The sequence below is a fragment of the Hirundo rustica genome, chromosome 5, assembly GCF_015227805.2.
Source record: "Hirundo rustica isolate bHirRus1 chromosome 5, bHirRus1.pri.v3, whole genome shotgun sequence".
NCBI lineage: Eukaryota > Metazoa > Chordata > Aves > Passeriformes > Hirundinidae > Hirundo > Hirundo rustica.
The window spans coordinates 504,165-522,188 of record NC_053454.1 but is presented as its reverse complement, the minus strand read 5'-3'; the positions used below and the strand labels follow the sequence as shown (position 1 = coordinate 522,188).

General features: G+C 49.3%; 1 protein-coding gene across 3 annotated transcripts in view; it reads right to left on the bottom strand.

The window, feature by feature from the left end:
• The window catches only part of EXOC6B (exocyst complex component 6B), a 290,129-nt gene that overhangs the window by 262,684 nt on the left and 9,421 nt on the right, over nt 1-18,024 (bottom strand). For all 3 annotated transcript variants that reach the window (XM_040064052.1, XM_040064051.1, XM_040064053.1), the window contains exons 3-5: nt 15,963-16,053; nt 15,776-15,821; nt 11,534-11,738 (exon numbers count right to left, since the gene is read on the bottom strand). In XM_040064052.1, coding sequence (XP_039919986.1) covers nt 11,534-11,738; nt 15,776-15,821; nt 15,963-16,053 — 342 coding nt within the window. The remainder of the gene's footprint in view (nt 1-11,533; nt 11,739-15,775; nt 15,822-15,962; nt 16,054-18,024) is intronic.

Sequence of the window (18,024 nt, the reverse complement as noted above, 5' to 3'; positions counted from 1 at the left end):
TGGGGAGGAGCCAGCTGCTCCCAGCTGGATAAAAACTGGCACTGAAGGACACGAGGGATCCGGGTTTTCCACGGGATCCCCGCAGGAAGACCGGACCCATCTCACCGGCACTGGACTTTCCACAGGACCATCTCCGCTCCCCAGAACCACAGCTGTTACTGCAGGAGGATTTATCTGGGCTGCTCCCAGCACCCTGAGCACAGGGTGCCAGCTCGGATCCCTGACCCTGCCAGGGCTTTTCCAGGATCCCTGTTGGCTTCCTTGCTTGTTTTTTGTACTACTACATTGGTATTTTTTATTTTTAATTTATAATATTCCTAGTAAAGAACTGTTACTCCTGTTCCCGTATCTTTGTCGAAGAGCCCCTAATTCCAAAATTATAATAATTTGGAGGGAAGGGGGTTTCCATTCTCCATTCCCAGGGAGGCTCCGGCTTTCCCTGGCACACACCTGTCCTTCCAAACCAGAGACAAGGCAGAATTTGTGTAAGAAATTACAATCACTAGGTCCAACACAATTGTAGAAAAATCGTGTTTGCACATGATTGGCTAAAATAAGAATAAAATGCACTGCTTGGTGTCACCAAGACACACAGAGCGGTCACACACAGACAAGGGATTTTTGCAGAGGTCTTTCCGATCCAGCTGAGAGAGCCGAGAGAAGAAACCCCTTTGTTTATTTCTTACTTTTTATACATTTGTGGGTCTAGCAGAAGATTGGCTTTTTGGGGTTTCCACCCCTCAGCCTCAGTGGCCAGACCAATTGTCAGTTACAATTGTTTTCAGGTTAGAAATATGCAAACAAAGGACAGGGAATGAAAAACAAAGGGTTTGTTTATGTTACATCTGTGGGGAAAGGTAGAAAACTGCTCTAATATTCTACAGCAACTAAAAGATCTGACTCCATTTATGAAAATCAAAAGGCTAATAAAGAAACTCAGAAAAACCAGGGTAACACCAGGGAGGGCAGGGGAGCGGAACCTGCTGAGATCTGCACGACGCCCTCAGCACTCCCCGGACGTGTCCTGGACTCCCAGACGTTCCCGGTGGCTCCGGCTGCTTTCCCCATCCACGGCGGCTCCCGCGGCGCCGAGGGATCGCGTTTAACCTCAAGCTCCTGGCCTGACATCTCGCTCCAGGAGCCACTTCAAAAACCGGCTCTCAGATCGTTCCCATCTCCTCCTACTCCTTTTTCCTGTCGTTCCCACCCAAAGACACCCCTGAGCCCATTTTGGGATCCCGAAATGCGAGGAGAGGGCGACAGATGGTGACAGAGCCCACGAAATGCCACCTCCCGCCTCGGGGACTCCTCACACCTCGTCTCCAGAGCCCAGGGAGTGAAGAAAACCCCGAGGTCCCCAACTTCAAAGGTTGGAGCTGATGATCTCGGCGGCCTTTCCGGGCCTGGATGGATCCGGGACGCGGCGACGGGAGCGGAGGCTCCGGCCCGGGGCAGACGCTCGGGGAGGTTTTGTCTCAAAAAGCTTCCAGATCAAACAGCAGCGGGCAAGCCACGGATCCCCTGCCCAGGGAGGGCTGCTCAGCGCTCTTAAAACAACAAATTCCGGGGCCAAGGCTTAATGAAAAAATAGCAGGGGCTTCCAGAGCCGTCTGGGGTTTTCATCCGGCACACAACGAGAGCTCTCCTCCCCGTTTTCCGCCAGGAGGATGCCGAGGGCAGAGCCCGGCGGAATTCCCGCTGCTCATCCAGCTCCTCCTCGCCGGGAGAAGGGGGCGGCTGCGAGCGCCTCCTGAATTCTGAGGTTATTTAAACCAAGGCGCCTCGGAGCTCTGGCAGCGACAGCGCTCCATCGTTCCTCCAGCGGCATCCCAGGGGCTGTGGGAGCCTCTTCCCAAAATCCAGCAGCGGCCCACGTCCCTTCCCATCCCTCCAGCCCCCAAGGATGCATTTCCTCTCCTAAGACTTTAATATCCCAGGCAGACGAGCGGCGGGAGCGAAGATTGAGAAGGTCTCGTTCCTAAATTCGACTGGAAAATCAAATCCCTGCTCCCCAAACCTGCCCAGGAGCAGAAACGCCCCCACCCCATCATCCCCACGCCGCTGTGGAAATCCTCCCAGCCACCAGAGCGACCTTCCCCAAGGCTCTCCTGCTGCACCCGGGCCTGGAAAACTCCCGGATTTTAATAACCAGCCTCGTTTTGATTCGTTAAGGAGAAACACCCCCCGGAACGGGAGCCGGAAGCTCGGCTCCGAGGGTGCCTCTGGAAGTCCCGGAAGATCGGGACACAAATCCCCCTGGACCCCACCCACACAGGCCCAGGGGTGTCCGGAGATGTGAGGGCTGAATCAAAACCTCCAGAGAAACTAAAGCACATAAATCCACGCAGACCTGAGGCAGAAACACGTTTTAAATAAGAAGAGAAATTTTTAAGCGCCTTAAGCAAATAAGAGACTGAATTAGTTAGAAAAGGACCTAAAGCCCGGTTTAAAGTTCAGCAGCTTAATCTTTTACAAAAGGTAGTTAAGCTCTAGACCTAACCAAAACAACGCAGCCTTGCTAAGCACTCCGAGATGGAACAGGTGAGTTAAACGTGTAAAATTTGTGTAAGAAATTAACAAATACCACGGCACATCCATCTTAGCTTAGGATAGGCCCGGCAGAACCGTGATAAAACCGTGTTTTCACTTGATGGGCTGAAAGGAGAGTAAAATGTGCTGCTGTGGGGATGCTGGAGCTCACAGGACACAGTCACGGGCGTGGTCACTGCTGAGGGGCTGCCGCTCCTGCCGAGAGATTGATTTCAGCCAGGAAATAGAGAACTCGAGTTTGATTTCAGCCAGGAAATAGAGAAATTGAGTTTGATTTCAGCCAGGAAATAGAGAAATTGAGTTTGATTGGAGCCAGGAAATAGAGAAATTGAGTTTGATTTTAGCCAGGAAATAGAGAACTCGAGTTTGATTGTAGCCAGGAAATAAAGAACTTGAGTTTGATTGTAGCCAGGAAATAGAGAACTCGAGTTTGATTTCAGCCACAAAATAAAGAACCCAAGTTTGATTTTATCCAAGTTTGATTTCAGCCTGGAAATAGAGAACTCGAGTTTGATTGTAGCCAGGAAATAGAGAAATTGAGTTTGATTGGAGCTAGGAAATAGAGAACTCGAGTTTGATTTCAGCCAGGAAATAAAGAACTCGAGTTTGATTGTAGCCAGGAAATAGAGAATTCGAGTTTGATTGTAGCCAGGAAATAGAGAAATTGAGTTTGATTGGAGCCAGGAAATAGAGAACTCGAGTTTGACTGTAGCCAGGAAATAGAGAAATTGAGTTTGATTGGAGCCAGGAAATAGAGAACTCGAGTTTGATTTCAGCCAGGAAATAAAGAACTCGAGTTTGATTGGAGCCAGGAAATAGAGAACTCGAGTTTGATTTCAGCCACAAAATAAAGAACCCAAGTTTGATTTTATCCACGAAATAAAGAACTCGAGTTTGATTTCAGCCCGGAAATAGAGAACTCGAGTTTGATTGTAGCCAGGAAATAGAGAAATTGAGTTTGATTTCAGCCAGGAAATAGAGGACTCAAGTTTGATTGCAGCAAGGAAATAGAGAACTCAAGTTTGATTTCAGCCAGGAAATACAGAATTTGAGTTTGATTTTAGCCAGGAAATAGAGAACTCGAGTTTTATTTCAGCCAGGAAATAGAGAACTCGAGTTTGATTTCAGCCAGAAAATAAAGAACTAGAGTTTGATTTTAGCTACAAAATAAAGAACCCAAGTTTGATTTCAGGCCGGAAATAGAGAACTCGAGTTTGATTTTAGCCATGAAATAAAGAACTCAAATTCTTTGATTTCAGCCAGGAAATAGAGAAACTGAGTTTGATTGTAGCCAGGAAATAGAGAAATTCAGTTTGATTGTAGCCAGGAAATAGAGAACTCGAGTTCGATTTCAGCCATGAAATTAAGAACTCGAGTTTGATTTTAGCCATGAAATCAAGAACTCAACTTTGATTTCAGCCACGAAATAAAGAACCCAACTTCTACAACCGCCCAGTCTCCAACGAGGACGTGCCCAAAACTCGGCACCGGGGCAGGATAAATCCCAGCCCAACGCCAGAGCTTCCCGAGGCTCCGGCTGAGCGCAGCCTTGGCACGGGCACCGCCAGCCCCGGGGCAAGGGACAAATCCCAGCCAGGCCTCCGTGACCTCTGGAAAACACGGAATGCTGTCCCCGGCACGGGGACGCTCCCAGCTCGGGAGAGGCACCGGGATCCAGCTGAGCCCAAACCCACGGAGCCAGAACGATTCCCAGAGCCCAGAAATGTCAGGGATGACGAGGATAATTGGGAACGTGACCCAAAGAGAGGTTTTGGGCCATCCAAAGGCCACGGGGCCGTGTCCAGAGGCTGGGAAACGTCCCTGTGTCCCCTGGAGCGTTGGGAAGCGCTGGCTCCTGTGGCTCTGGAGAAATGTGGTTGTGTTTAAACAGAACCCAGGGAGAGCCAGGATTTCCCAATAACGCTGGAATCACCTGGTGCCACGTCCCAGGGATCCCCAGCATTCCCAGGGAGCTGCTCCAAGGGCCTCGTGTCCCACAGCCGGGGTGCAGGCACCTCCCAGGGGACAGGCCGGGGCGTGGAGCAGCTGCTGGAGCAATCCCAGCGATGGATGATGGATGTTCCCACTGGAGGCCGGGAATCGGCTCGGGATGGGGTCAGAGCAGCAGCTCCTGGATGAGTTTGTCCTGGAAAGCCCGAAGGTTCTGCTGTCCTTCCAATCCTTCATCCTCCATCCCCTTCTCATCCCCCATTCCCTCCTCATCCCCTTCTCATTGCCCAGTCCCTTCTATCCCTCATTCCCTCCTCATCCCTCATTCCCTGCACATCCCCCAATCCCATTCCCATCCTCTATCCCTTCCTCATCCTTCATTCCCTTCCCATCCCTCACCCTTTCCTCATCCCCCATTCCCCTCCCATCCTCTATCCCCTCCTCATCCCCCATGCCTTTGCCATCCCTCATCCTCTTCTCATCTCCCATTCCCTCCTCATCCCCCGTTCCCTCTTCATCTCCCATTCCCTTCCTGTCCCTCATCCCCCATTCCCTCCTCATCCTCCATTCCCTTCCTATCCCCCATTCCCTCCTCATCCCCCATTCCCCTCCTCATCCCCCATTCCCCTCCTCATCCCCCATTCCCTTCCTATCCCCCATTCCCTCCTCATCCTCCATTCCCTTCCTATCCCTCATTCCCTCCTCATCCCTCATTCCCTCCTCATCCTCCATTCCCCTCCTCATCCCCCATTCCCTCCTCATCCTCCATTCGCCTCCTCATCCCTCATTCCCACCTCATCCTCCATTCCCTCCTCATCCTCCATTCCCTTCCTATCCCCCATTCCCTCCTCATCCTCCATTCCCTCCTCACGCCCTGCAGGACCTCTGTGAGAAGAGGAAGAGCAGAGGATTTTTACAGCAATTGTTGCGCGCTGTTGGGTGTACATGCGGTGTTCAGGGACTGGTTTAAGCAGACACTTTTATGGTTTTAGCATCGTCCCATTGGCTAAAAACACATTTAAAATGCCCTGGAACAAAGAGAGCTTCGGCTTCTCTTGTTAGGGCTGAGTTTTGTCATCTTTTAGGTCTCTGCCTTCACTGAGAGTGACGATGGAATAAAAAACTCGTGGAATGGTTCCCGGTCACCTCGTCCTGTTATTGGAGATTAGATCCAACAATCCCCCATTCCCCCCTCATACCCCATTCCCTCCTCATTCCTCATTCCCTCCTCATTCCTCATTCCCTCCTCATCCCCTTCTCATTCCCTCCTCATCCTCTGTTCATCCCCCATTCCCTCCTCATTCCCTTCTCATATCTCATTCCCTCATCCTCTGTTCATCCCCTCATTCCCTCCTCATTCCCCATCCCCTCCTCATCCTCATCCTCAATCCCCTCCTCATCTTCGATCCCTTCCTCATCCCCTCATTCCCTCCTCATCCTCTCATTCCCTCCTTATCCCCCATCCCTTCCTCATCCCTCATTCCCTCCTGATCTCCTCATTCCCTCCTCATTCCCCATTCCCTCCTTATCCCTTCATCCCCTCCTCATCCCCTCCTCATCCCTCATTCCCCATTCCCACCTCATCCCCTCATTCCCTCCTCATTCCCTCCTCATCCCCTCATTCCCTCCTCATCCCTCATTCCCCATTCCCACCTCATCCCCTCATTCCCTCCTCATCCCCTCCTCATCCCCCATCCCCTCCCCCTGCATTCCTCAGGCGCTCCTGAACTCCAGCCCGAAGCTGCCTGATGTGCTCCCCAGGAATCCCAGGAATCCCCGTCCCCTGTGCAATCCCACCCTGCCACCGTCCCTTCGGAGAAATCCCGAAAGGATCCCCGGGATGGAGCTGCTGGAAAGGCAGAAGGCCCAGAGCCAGCACTGCTGGGCAGGGCAGCAGCGGAGGCTGCAAAATCCCGCCCTGGGATCCGTCCGACCCTCAAACTGCACCCGGAGCTTGCCAAGGGGAAAAAGCTCCAGGTGCCGGAGTTCATCCTGGTTTTTCCATGGATGCCGCGCAGAGCTGGAGGAAGGACACCTTTTTAAAACACCAGTTTCCACTCAATCTTTAGGAAAACGCCGTGGTGGCGCATTTCATGACCGAACCAGCGCACCAAAACCGAGATTAAAATTCACAAACAACTAACAGAGGCTCAGGACTCCACACGGAGCCTGGGAAAGATCCACCTTAAATCCAGTTCCACCTGGAAAATCCACCAGGAGCACAGAGCAAACCAGCCAAGGGAGCTTCCATCCTCAGCCCAGTTATAAACCCAGGGGACTCAGGATTTCTAGGAATCCAGACATCCCCAAAATCCTGCGGGACACAGCCGGGTGCTCCAAGCCCGGCTCCGGAGCCATCCCAGCATTTCCTGGGAATGCCAGTGAGCAGCTGGCAGCTCCAGGCCAGTTAATTGGGGAAAAGAACAAATAAATCTCTCCCTTCACTGCTCATCCACCAGACTTTTCTCTCCCTAATTCCAGCTGCTTTTTGATCCTGAGCTGCTGGAAGTTCCCAGAGCGGGGGAAAAGCCGTCAGGCAGCAGCAGCTCCCAGGGATCCAGGAATTATTTTCCTTTGGAATTTTATTTCTGTGTTAACCTCTGCAGGCACAAGAGGCCACGGGAGATCCTCGGCTCTCGGGATGATCCTTGAGCGGCTCTCTGCGATCTCCGGCCTGCAGGGCTGGCGTGGGAGGAGAGGGAAGGGATCCAAACCCGGATCTGCATCCCGGATTCCACACCCGGCTCTCTCTTCCATGGAGCCGCTGCTCATCCACGCCCTGAGGAGCCTCCTCCTCCTCCTCTCCAGCTGATGGCCAGAGCTGCATTCCCACCGAAATCCCGGACGGTGCTCACGTGTGCGCACCAGCTTTTGTGGCTGCCCCTGGATCCAAGGCCAGGGTGGACACTGGGGCTTGGATCCAGCTGGGACAGTGGGAATTGTCCCCGTGGATGGGATGGGATGATCCTTAAGCTTCCTTCCATCCCAAGCCATTCCATGATTCCATGAAAACCACGCAGGAGCTGCCCCCCAGCTCTGTCCCCCACAGGACGAAGAACCAACTCCACCCCGTTATTTCCAGGGAATTTTATGATCCCTCATCCCAGGCTGCTCCCACCGGCTGCCCCCATCCCTGGATTTGGGCAGGGCAGGAGCAGCCAATCCAGAGCCTGTCCGTGTTCTCCAGCTAGGAAAAATGGGAGGAAGGGCTGGAATTGGTGAGGAAAACACCAGGAGAAGCCACAGGATTCCCTCGGAGCGAGGGATGGAGAAGGAACGGAGCCGCGGGAGCCGGAGGGACGGGAAGAATGGCAGGAGCAGCGCTGTGGATTGGGGAGGGATGGGAACAAAGGTCCAGAAGTTTCTCCAACCACAAGAGCACAAAAAGGTTCTGAAATGACGGAATTTCCTCCGAGTTTTTCACCTAAAATCCACGGATGTGGCTGGATGTCCACATCCCTCCTCATCCATCACATCCATCAGCACAGAGCCGGGAGACTGGAATCCTCTCCCAGAATCCTGAGCACGGAACTGGAAGCTACCAGACAACACCTCCGCCCTGTGATGTCCCAAAAATGGATAAATATTAAGATTAAAATAAAATTAAATAAATTTAAATAAATTTAAAAGATTAAATAACTACGTAAAGTGTTCCCTGCATTAAATGGGCACCGAAAAGAAATGGAATTCCTGTTCCTTCCCAAGCCACAGGGACCTGGGAAGGATCATCCCAAAGCTCTGCCTTCAAAGGAACTGAAGGAGAACTTTTATAGGGAATTCTGCTCTGGGAATTGCTGCCTCAGGTAAATCCAGCACCTGGAGCCCTCCCAGATGTCACCCCCGTGCACATCTGGACGCACATCTGGACCGGGAAGTTCAATCTGAATAAAAAGTTTGCTGAACTCTCAGATGCCAACAGGCCCCTCCCCACAGCTCCATTCCGTGAGGGAAGGCTGGGCCTGCTTTCCCAAAAAGCCAGGAAGGAGCTGGGAAGAGAAAAAGGCACCAAAACACAGGGAATTAAATTAATTACGCAGCTCCTCGAGTTAGGCTGTTTCAGAGAAAAGCTGGGGTTTGTAAGACAAAAAAAATTGGATTTGTCTCCGCCCAGAAACACGACAGCAGAATCCCAGGAGCTCCTGGAGAATTCCAGCCAAGTCCTTGCCATAAACCAGCATTCCCAGGCATCCATCACCAGCGGGGAAGGATCTCCCTGCCCACCTCACTGCCCCTGCTCCCGAATTCCTGCAAAGCTGCAAAACCCTCCCGAGGAGCAACCTCAGAGCCTCTCCGAGCTCTGCTGCCCCGGCCGGGATGAGACGAAATCCAAACATTCGGCGGGAGCGGGAAAGGCGATTCCTGGGATGTTCCGTTCATCGGCTCCCCCTGCACAGACACAGCCACCGGAAAAGGCAAGGGAGGCACAGGCCAGGTCTGGGCAGGACTGAAAACCAGTCAAGGACGCCGAAATTAACGGGAATTGCGGCGCACAAACTCTTCCCTTTTTGTCCCAAAACCGGGGAATCAACCCAATGTCTCCAGGTCTCCCAGCAGCACCGACTCCCTGTGCCGGGCAGTGGGAATGAGGAGGAGGAAATGGAGTTATGGGGAGTTACAGCCCCAGCTGCCCCCCCCAGACTGCCAAGAAACGGAGGAAAACTCCAGCTGGGAGAAGCCAAGGACCCAACGGATCCTCACTTCTCAACGTGAGAAATTCAGGATGAAACCCCAGGAGCAGCCAGGGAAGGAACAACCATTCCTCACCCAGCAACAGAATTCCAAACTCAATCCGCTGCCTCGGCTTGGAGAAGCAGAACTTCCACACGACGAACGAACCCCCAACCTCTTCCCCAAAAAAAACCCCCACGTGTGTTTTGGGTTGCAACACGTAACCGAAGTTGTGCATTATCCTAATTCCATCTGTTGGAACCGCCTGGGGAGGTGTTTTTATCCCTTCCCTCCTCCCCGCAGGGATCTCTGCTGTTCAGGGGCCCTCCAGGCTCACTGCAGGCCTGAGACAATTCCATCAGCCCAGGGGAGGAGCCCGGCATTCCCAGCCGGATCAAACCCGGGACAGGGAACAGCAGCACAGCCCGTGTGCGCTGGATCGCCAGAGGAACCCCGGAGCACCTCAGCACCACGGAACCTTCTGCAGGATCCTCTCTGCTCCACCAGAGCCACAGCCGGCACTGCAGGAGGATTGATCTGGGCTGTGTCCAGCTCCCTGACCAACAGGGCGTCAGGTCGTGTTCTGACTCCGTCAGGGTTCTTCCAGGATTTTTGTTCAATTCCTTGTTTTTTTGTACTACTACATTTGTATTTTAATATTCCCAGTGAAGAACTGCTATTCCTATTCCCATCTCTGCCTGAAAGCCCCCTCAACTGCAAAATTATAATAATCCAGAGAGAGGGGGTTCACATTCCCCACTCCAAGGGCAGCCCCAGCTTTTCCTTTACCTCTCTCTCCAAACCAAGACTCAGAATTCCAAACTCAATCCGCTGCCTCGGCTTGGAGAAGCAGAACTTCCACACAATGAACCTCACCTGGCACTGCAGGAGGATTGATCTGGGCTGTGTCCAGCTCCCAGACCAACAGGGTGTCAGCTCGTGTTCTGACTCTGTCAGGGTTCTTCCAGGATTTTTGTTCGATTCCTTGGTTTTTTGTACTACTACATCTGTATTTTTAATATTCCCTGTAAGAACTGTTATTCATTCCTATTCCCATATCTCTGCCTGAAAGCCCCCTCAACTGCAAAATTACAATAATTCAGAGAGAGTTCACATTCCCCACTCCAGGGGCAGCCCCCGCTCTCCCTTTACCTCTCTTTCCAAACCAAGACTCAGAATTCCAAACTCAATCCGCTGCCTCGGCTGGGAGAAGCAGAACTTCGGCACAACGAACGAACCCCCAACCTCTTCCCCAAAAAAAAACCCCACGTGTGTTTTGGGTTGCAACACGTAACCAAAAGTGTGCATTATCCTATTTCCATCTGTTGGAACCGCCTGGGGAGGTGTTTTTATCCCTTCCCTCCTCCCCGCAGGGATCTCTGCTGTTCAGGGGCCCTCCAGGCTCACTGCAGGCCTGAGACAATTCCATCAGCCCAGGGGAGGAGCCCGGCATTCCCAGCCGGATCAAACCCGGGACAGGGAACAGCAGCACAGCCCGTGTGCGCCGGATTGCCAGAGGAACCCCGGAGCACCTCAGCACCACGGAACCTTCTGCAGGATCCTCTCTGCTCCACCAGAGCCACAGCCGGCACTGCAGGAGGATTGATCTGGGCTGTGTCCAGCTCCCAGACCAACAGGGTGTCAGCTCGTGTTCTGACTCTGTCAAGGTTCTTCCAGGATTTTTGTTCGATTCCTTGGGTTTTTGTCCTACTACATTTGTATTTTAATATTCCCAGTGAAGAACTGCTATTCCTATTCCCATCTCTGCCTGAAAGCCCCCTCAACTGCAAAATTATAATAATTAAGAGAGAGGGGGTTCACATTCCCCATTCCAAGGGCAGCCCCAGCTTTTCCTTTACCTCTCTCTCCAAACCAAGACACAGAATTCCAAACTCAATCCGCTGCCTCGGCTGGGAGAAGCAGAACTTCCACACAATGAACCTCACCCGGCACTGCAGGAGGATTGATCTGGGCTGTGTCCAGCTCCCAGACCAACAGGGTGTCAGCTCGTGTTCTGACTCTGTCAGGGTTTTTCCAGGATTTTTTTGTTTGCTTGTTTTTTGTACTACCACATCTGTATTTTTAATATTCCCAGTAAGAACTGTTATTCATTCCTATTCCCATATCTCTGCCTGAAAGCCCCCTCAACTGCAAAATTACAACAATTCAGAGAGAGTTCACATTCCCCACTCCAAGGGCAGCCCCAGCTTTTCCTTTACCTCTCTTTCCAAACCAAGACACAGAACTCCAAACTCAATCCGCTGCCTCGGCTGGGAGAAGCAGAACTTCCACACAACGAACGAACCCCCAACCTCTTCCCAAAAAAAACCCCCACCAAGGACGTGCGATTCCCGCCGGATCCCACCTGCTTCATGGCGGTCTCGCCGATCTTGTCCGAGTGCTTGCGGATGCTCTCCAGGAAGTCCTTGAGGTCGGACATGGAGAGCTCCTTGATCTCCTCGCGCAGCAGCGGGATGTTGTCCACCATCACCTTGCAGAAGCGGTAGTGGCTCACCTGGGGCAGGAACGTGTGCTCCAGGTGCTCCAGGGTCTTCAGGGCCGGGTAGTGCCTGGGGAGAGCAGGGTTCGATCGGAGTTTTAAAGGTTTTTTATAATTATTTTTTTGGTTGTTTGGATATTTTGTTTTATTATGGGGTTTTTTTTGTGGTTTATCTGCTATTGTGTAGCAGTAGGTAGATGATATTGGGGATTAGTTCGATTGGATTTGAGGCTGGGTAGTGCCTGGGGAGAGCAGAATTCAATCGGAGTTTTAAAGCTTTTTATAATTAGTTTTTAGGTTGTTTGGATATTTTGTTTTATTATGTGTTTTTTTGTGGTTTATTTGTTGTTATGTAGCAGTAGGTAGATGATATTGGGGATTAGTTCCATTGGATTTGAGGCTGGGAAGTGCCTGGGGGAGCAGGATTCCATCGGAGTTTTAAAGATTTTTTATAATTATTTTTTAGGTTGTTTGGATATTTTTGTGGTTTATTATGGGGTTTTTTTTGATTTTTATTTGTTGTTGTGTAGTAGGTAGATGATATTGGGGATTAGTTCAGTTTGATTTGAGGCTGGGAAGTGCCTGGGGGAGCAGGAAAAGGAGCAAGATTTGATTAAAGTTTTTTTATAATTATTTTTTTTTGGTTGTTTGGCTATTTTGTTTTATTATGTGTTTTTTTGTGGTTTATTTGCTATTGTGTAGCAGTAGGTAGATGATATTGGGGATTAGTTCCATTGGATTTGAGGCTGGGAAGTGCCTGGGGAGAGCAGGATTCCATCGGAGTTTTAAATTTATTCATTTAAATTAATTTATTTTAAATAAGCTTAAATAATTTAAATTATTAAATGAATAATGATTTATTAGGTTGTTTGGATATTTTTGTGGTTTATTTTGTGGTTTTTTGTGGTTTATTTGTTGTTGTGTAGTAGGTAGATGATATTGGGGATTAGTTCGATTGGATTTGAGGCTGAGAAGTGCCTGGGGGAGCAGGAAAAGGAGCAAGATTTGATTAAAGTTTTTTTATAATTAATTTTTTTTGGTTGTTTGGATATTTTGTTTTATTATGTGGTTTTTTGTGGTTTATTTGTTGTTGTGTAGCAGTAGGTAGATGATATTGGGCATTAGTTCGATTGGATTTGAGGCTGGGAAGTGCCTGGGGAGAGCAGGATTCCATCGGAGTTTTAAAGTTTTTTATAATTATTTTATAGGTTGTTTAGATATTTTTGTGGTTTATTATGGGGTTTTTTTTGAGGTTTACTTGTTGTTGTGTAGTAAGTAGATGACACTGGGGATTAGCTCGATTGGATTTGAGGCTGGGAAGTGCCTGGGGGAGCAGGAAAAGGAGCAAGATTTGATTAAAGTTTTTTTATAATTATTTTTTTTGGTTGTTTGGATATTTTGTTTTATTACGGGTTTTTTTTGTGGTTTATCTGCTATTGTGTAGCAGTAGGTAGATGATATTGGGCATTAGTTCGATTGGATTTGAGGCTGGGAAGTGCCTGGGGAGAGCAGGATTCCATCGGAGTTTTTAATTAATTAATTTAAATTAATTTATTTTAAATAAGCTTAAACAATTTAAATTATTAAATTAATAATTATTTTTTAGGTTGTTTGGATACTTTTGTGGTTTACTATGGGGTTCTTTTATGGTTTATTTGTTTGCTGTGCAGTAGGTAGATGATATTGGGGATTAGCTCAATTGGATTTGAGGCTGGGAAGTGCCTGGGGAGAGCAGGATTCCATCGGAGTTTTAAAGGTTTTTTATAATTATTTTTTAGGTTGTTTGGATATTTTGTTTTATTATGGGTTGTTTTTTTTGTGGTTTATTTGCTATTGTGTAGCAGTAGATAGATGATATTGGGGATTAGTTCCATTGGATTTGAGGCTGGGAAGTGCCTGGGGGAGCAGGAAAAGGAGCAGGGTTTGGTTAGAGTTTCAAGGTTTTTAATAATTTTTTTTTTTTTAATATTTTGTCTTCTATTACATTTTTTTAGGTTTATTTGTAGGTAGATGATATTGGGGTTTAGTTTGATCGGATTTAGTGATGCAGGGAGAGCTTTGACTGAGTTTTGTTGGTTTTATTTTAAGAGAATTTAAATTCAGGGATTTGGGGTTTTTTTTTACATAACAAACTTTGGAGGTTTATTTATATTTATCAACTTATCAAAATACCCCAAAATAAATTTTGAGGGTTATTTCGATAAGTTGATAAATCAGTTATTTGTTATATACTGGGTTATATATATTGTTATATACTGGTTATATATATAAGTATATAAATACACTGATTTATATTTGTTAAATACCAATTTGTGGGAAAAACCCTTTTTCTAACTCAGACATGGGGGTTTTGAGAGGTGTTTTTAAAGATTCAATTCCATTTTCAGTCTCATTAAGAAGAGAGAGACGGTGCAGACGTTACAATCCCTCACAATCAGAAGCCAAATTATTTCTTAATTACATTAAAAGCGTTTTTCAGCTTTTACCACACAACACTGCTAGTAACTTCTAACACCAATCACCGATCATTTTACCCCACAATTCATCTTTCACAGCTCTAATTCTCCAAAATGTCTGGAGATATTCCCAAAGCCATCGTTCGAAACTCGTCTCCGGCTCAGTTTCTCTCTCAACAACGTCCGTCCTGTTCCCTGGCATTTCTAAATCAGCGTTCCTCATCTCAGAGCCTGCACACAGATCCCTGCTGCTGGAATTCTGGGCGCTGGGAATTCCAGATTTCTGTGCTGGCAGGCGCCGACCCCAAAGAAAACACTGGACCTGAGGCCGTGGAGAAGGTTCCCAAAATCGAGCGACAGCGCTGGGATGGTGGGTGTGTGGTAGAACAGAGGTGTGGGATATCACAGGGCGCAGAACTCAGGGAAATGCTCTCTCTCCACCCTGACCATTCCTCTGGGATCAGCTCCGCACCTCCGGCTCCCGGCCGTGGATTCTCCATGTGGGAAATGCCTGAGCTGCTTTAGAAACGTCCCCGAACTCCCGCTGTCTGCGGGGTTGATTCCCCCCAAAAACACAAACCAAACCCAACCCCGATGCCAGGAATCGCCTCCTGGCTGCCCATCCTGAAAGGACCCAAGGGAGACCTGGAGCGGATAAAATCATGGAATCTCCTGGGCTGTGTCTGGAGCCATCAAACCCAGACCAAAAAAAAAAAAAAAGGGAAAAAAAAAAAACCCCTCAGCCAAGGCTCCCAATATTCCTTAAATGTGGCTTTCAGCGTGGATTTGTTTCCAAATGAACCAATCCAAATAAGGGAGGGGGGAAAAAAGGGATGCAACTCTCAGCTGCAGCCCCTGGAAACGCTGTCCAGAGGGAGCAGCTTGCGGATTCCCTGCAGGAATTCCCAGAGATCAGCTCCGGCTCTCATCCCACATCTGCCAGCCCCAAAAACAGCCCTGGGATATTTGGAGAGCCCATCCCTACCCTGGGAAGAGCCGGGAGCTCCTGGGAATCCCAGAGCAGGGATGGGAATGCTTTTTCCAGCCTGGCATCCAGCTGCAGCCACGTTTTCCCGCTTCCAGCAGCTGCTCCGTGCCCAGTTTGCCACCCCCAGGGCTCCAAACTCGCTCCGTGCTGCCCAAGCAAACCAGAATTCCTGCCAACATCCCGGAGTTTTCATCCCTCAGCATCCCAGCAGATGCAGGGCGGGGAAGCTCCAGGATTTGAAGCCCAGCATTCCCGAGTGTTGAGGAGTTATTTCCACAGCAAAAAGAAGTTTTCTCCCCAATTTTCACCACCCCGAGATTTCCAGCTCTTTGGGTCCCCCCCACATTCCCTGGAATGTCTCAGATTGGATTAAGATTTGTGTTATGGCACTCATGGAATAAAATTCTGTTGGCTGCGTGCACAGTATTGAGGTTCCAGGAAAAAACCTTAATTCCCAAAATCTCAACCTGCTGCCGTCCCAATTCCCAGCTGCACCACAGGAGGCTGAGCAGGGCTGTGAGGGAAAGCAGCCAAAATCCCAGGAATTTTAACCTGGAAAGGTTGGTTTTGAACGTTTAAACTGCTGAGGTTCTGCTCCAATTATCCAGCACCAACCAATTCCCTGGACCCTTCCCATAAAACCCCAGCTCAGCCCAAATTTACCTCTTGGATTTCATCTGGTCCCGCAGCTTGCTGTACATCTCCAGCACTGGGAAAAGAAGGAAAACACAGCTCTGAGACAGGGAGCACGCAGCTGGGAATCAAAGCAGCTCCAAAAAGGGGGGGAAAAAAAAATTGGGAATTCAAGCAAAGAGCTCCAAAAACGAGGAGCCAAGGGGAGGTTCCTCACCGGGGAGACACAGCGTGAGCTTATCCACCGTGGCCGAGATGTTCCTCTGCTGCAGCCGGCACTGCCTCAGCTCCTCCATGGCCAGGATCAGCTGGAAAAACGGGAAAAGCTCCCTCAGGATCAGCAAACACCCCTGGGGACTGCTGGAACCCCGGGCACTGGGAATTCCAGAGTTTCTGTGCTCACAGGCACTGAGGCCCCAGGCAAACACTGCATTGACCTGAGGCCGTGGAAAAGGATCCCAGAATGGAGTGACAGCGCTGGGATCGTGGGTGTGGGGTTTGGATAGAAGTGTGTGAGAGCACAGGGGGCAAAACTCAGAGCTGAAGGGTTTGGAATCCAGGAATAGAGATAAAGCAGGGTGGAGGATTTAGGGCAGAGGCTGAGTCCTTCTTTTTCTTGGTCGGGGTGGGATTTTGGAATTGGAGAGAAAAATCCACATTGAGAGCCATGGGTGGTTGGTTATTGGGTTAAAAGTAAAAATAATTTAGGTGCCATTTCTTAATTTGTGCTCAAAAGTCCTTGTAAAGAGTTAGAGCCATTTTCACTTTGTCAGCAGAACTCACAACCTGTGAGACTTTTATAGGTAAGAATTAATAAACACCTGAGCCCGAACACGAAAATCCATCTCCGGAGCGTTTAATCCCGGCTCTAACAGAGGAAAAGAAGATTAAAACCCCACAGGTGCCCATCCCAAGAGCAGGATGAACCCAAACCCTGCCCTGATAAACCATGAGCTCAGGGTCAGGGTAGCTCCAGCAAGGGGAACTTCCCCGAATTCCCTGGATTTCATCGGAGGGAGCAGCAAAACCAAAGGCAGCAAAGCGGCCTCGGAGCGCATCCTGTGGATGCAAAAATGTTCCTTCCTTTCCCACTTCGGGCACCTCTTCCAAGTTTTCTGGGTCTCAGAGGATGTGGCTGCTCGCTCCCGGGGGATTCTCCTCATCCCAAAGCTCACTGGGATTTCTCAGGGATGAGGCTCCAGAGAAAATCCTGGGATGGGGACAAGGGGAAAACCAAGGATACAAGGTCAGGTTGGAAAGAGAATTCTCTTCATCCCAAAGGTAACAGGGATTTCTCGGGACTGAGGCTCCAGAGAAAATCTTGGGATGGGGAGAAGAGGGAAAAAGGGATACAAGGAAGAAAATCTCACATCCCAAAGCTAAAATGGATTTCTCGGTGCTCAGGTTCCAGGAGCAAATCCTGAGATGGGGAAAAGGGAAAACAGGGATACAAGGCCAGGTTGGACAGGGAATTCTCCACATCCCAAAGCTCACAGGAATTTCTCAGTGCTCAGGCTTCAAGGGAAAAACTTGGGATGTGGGAAAAGGGAAAAATAAGGATAACAAGAAGAGAATTCTCACATCCCAAAGCTCACAGAGATTTCTTAGTGCTCAGGCTTCAAGGGAAAAACCTGGGATGTGGAAAAGGGAAAAACAGGGATACAAGGCCGGGTTGGACAGGGAATTCTCCTCATCCCAAAGCTCACAGGGATTATTCAGTGTTCAGACTCCAAGAGAAATCCAGGGGATGGGGAAAAAGGGAAAAACAAGGGTACAAGGAGGGAATTCTCAAATCCCAAAAGTAACAGGGATTTTTCAGTCTCAGGCTTCAAGGGAAAATCCTGGGATGTGGAAAAGGGCAAACAAGGATACAAGGCCAGGTTGGACAGGGAATTCTTATATCCCAAAGCTCACAGGGATTTCTCCGTGCACAAGCTCCAAGGGAAAAACCTAGGATGTGGAAAAGGACAAAACAAGGATACAAGGCCAGGTTGGACAGGGAATTCTCCTCATCCCAAAGCTTACAGGGATTATTCAGTGTTTAGGCTCCAAGAGAAATCCAGGGGATGGGGATAAAGGGGAAAACAAGGATAACAAGGAGAGAATTCTCAAATCCCAAAAGTAACAGGGATTCTTCAGTGCTCAGGCTCCAAGAGGAATCCTGAGGATGTGGAAAAGAGAAAACAAGGATAACAAGGAGAGAATTCTCAAATCCCAAAAGTAACAGGGATTCTTCAGTGCTCAGGCTCCAAGGGAAAAACCTGGGATGTGGAAAAGGG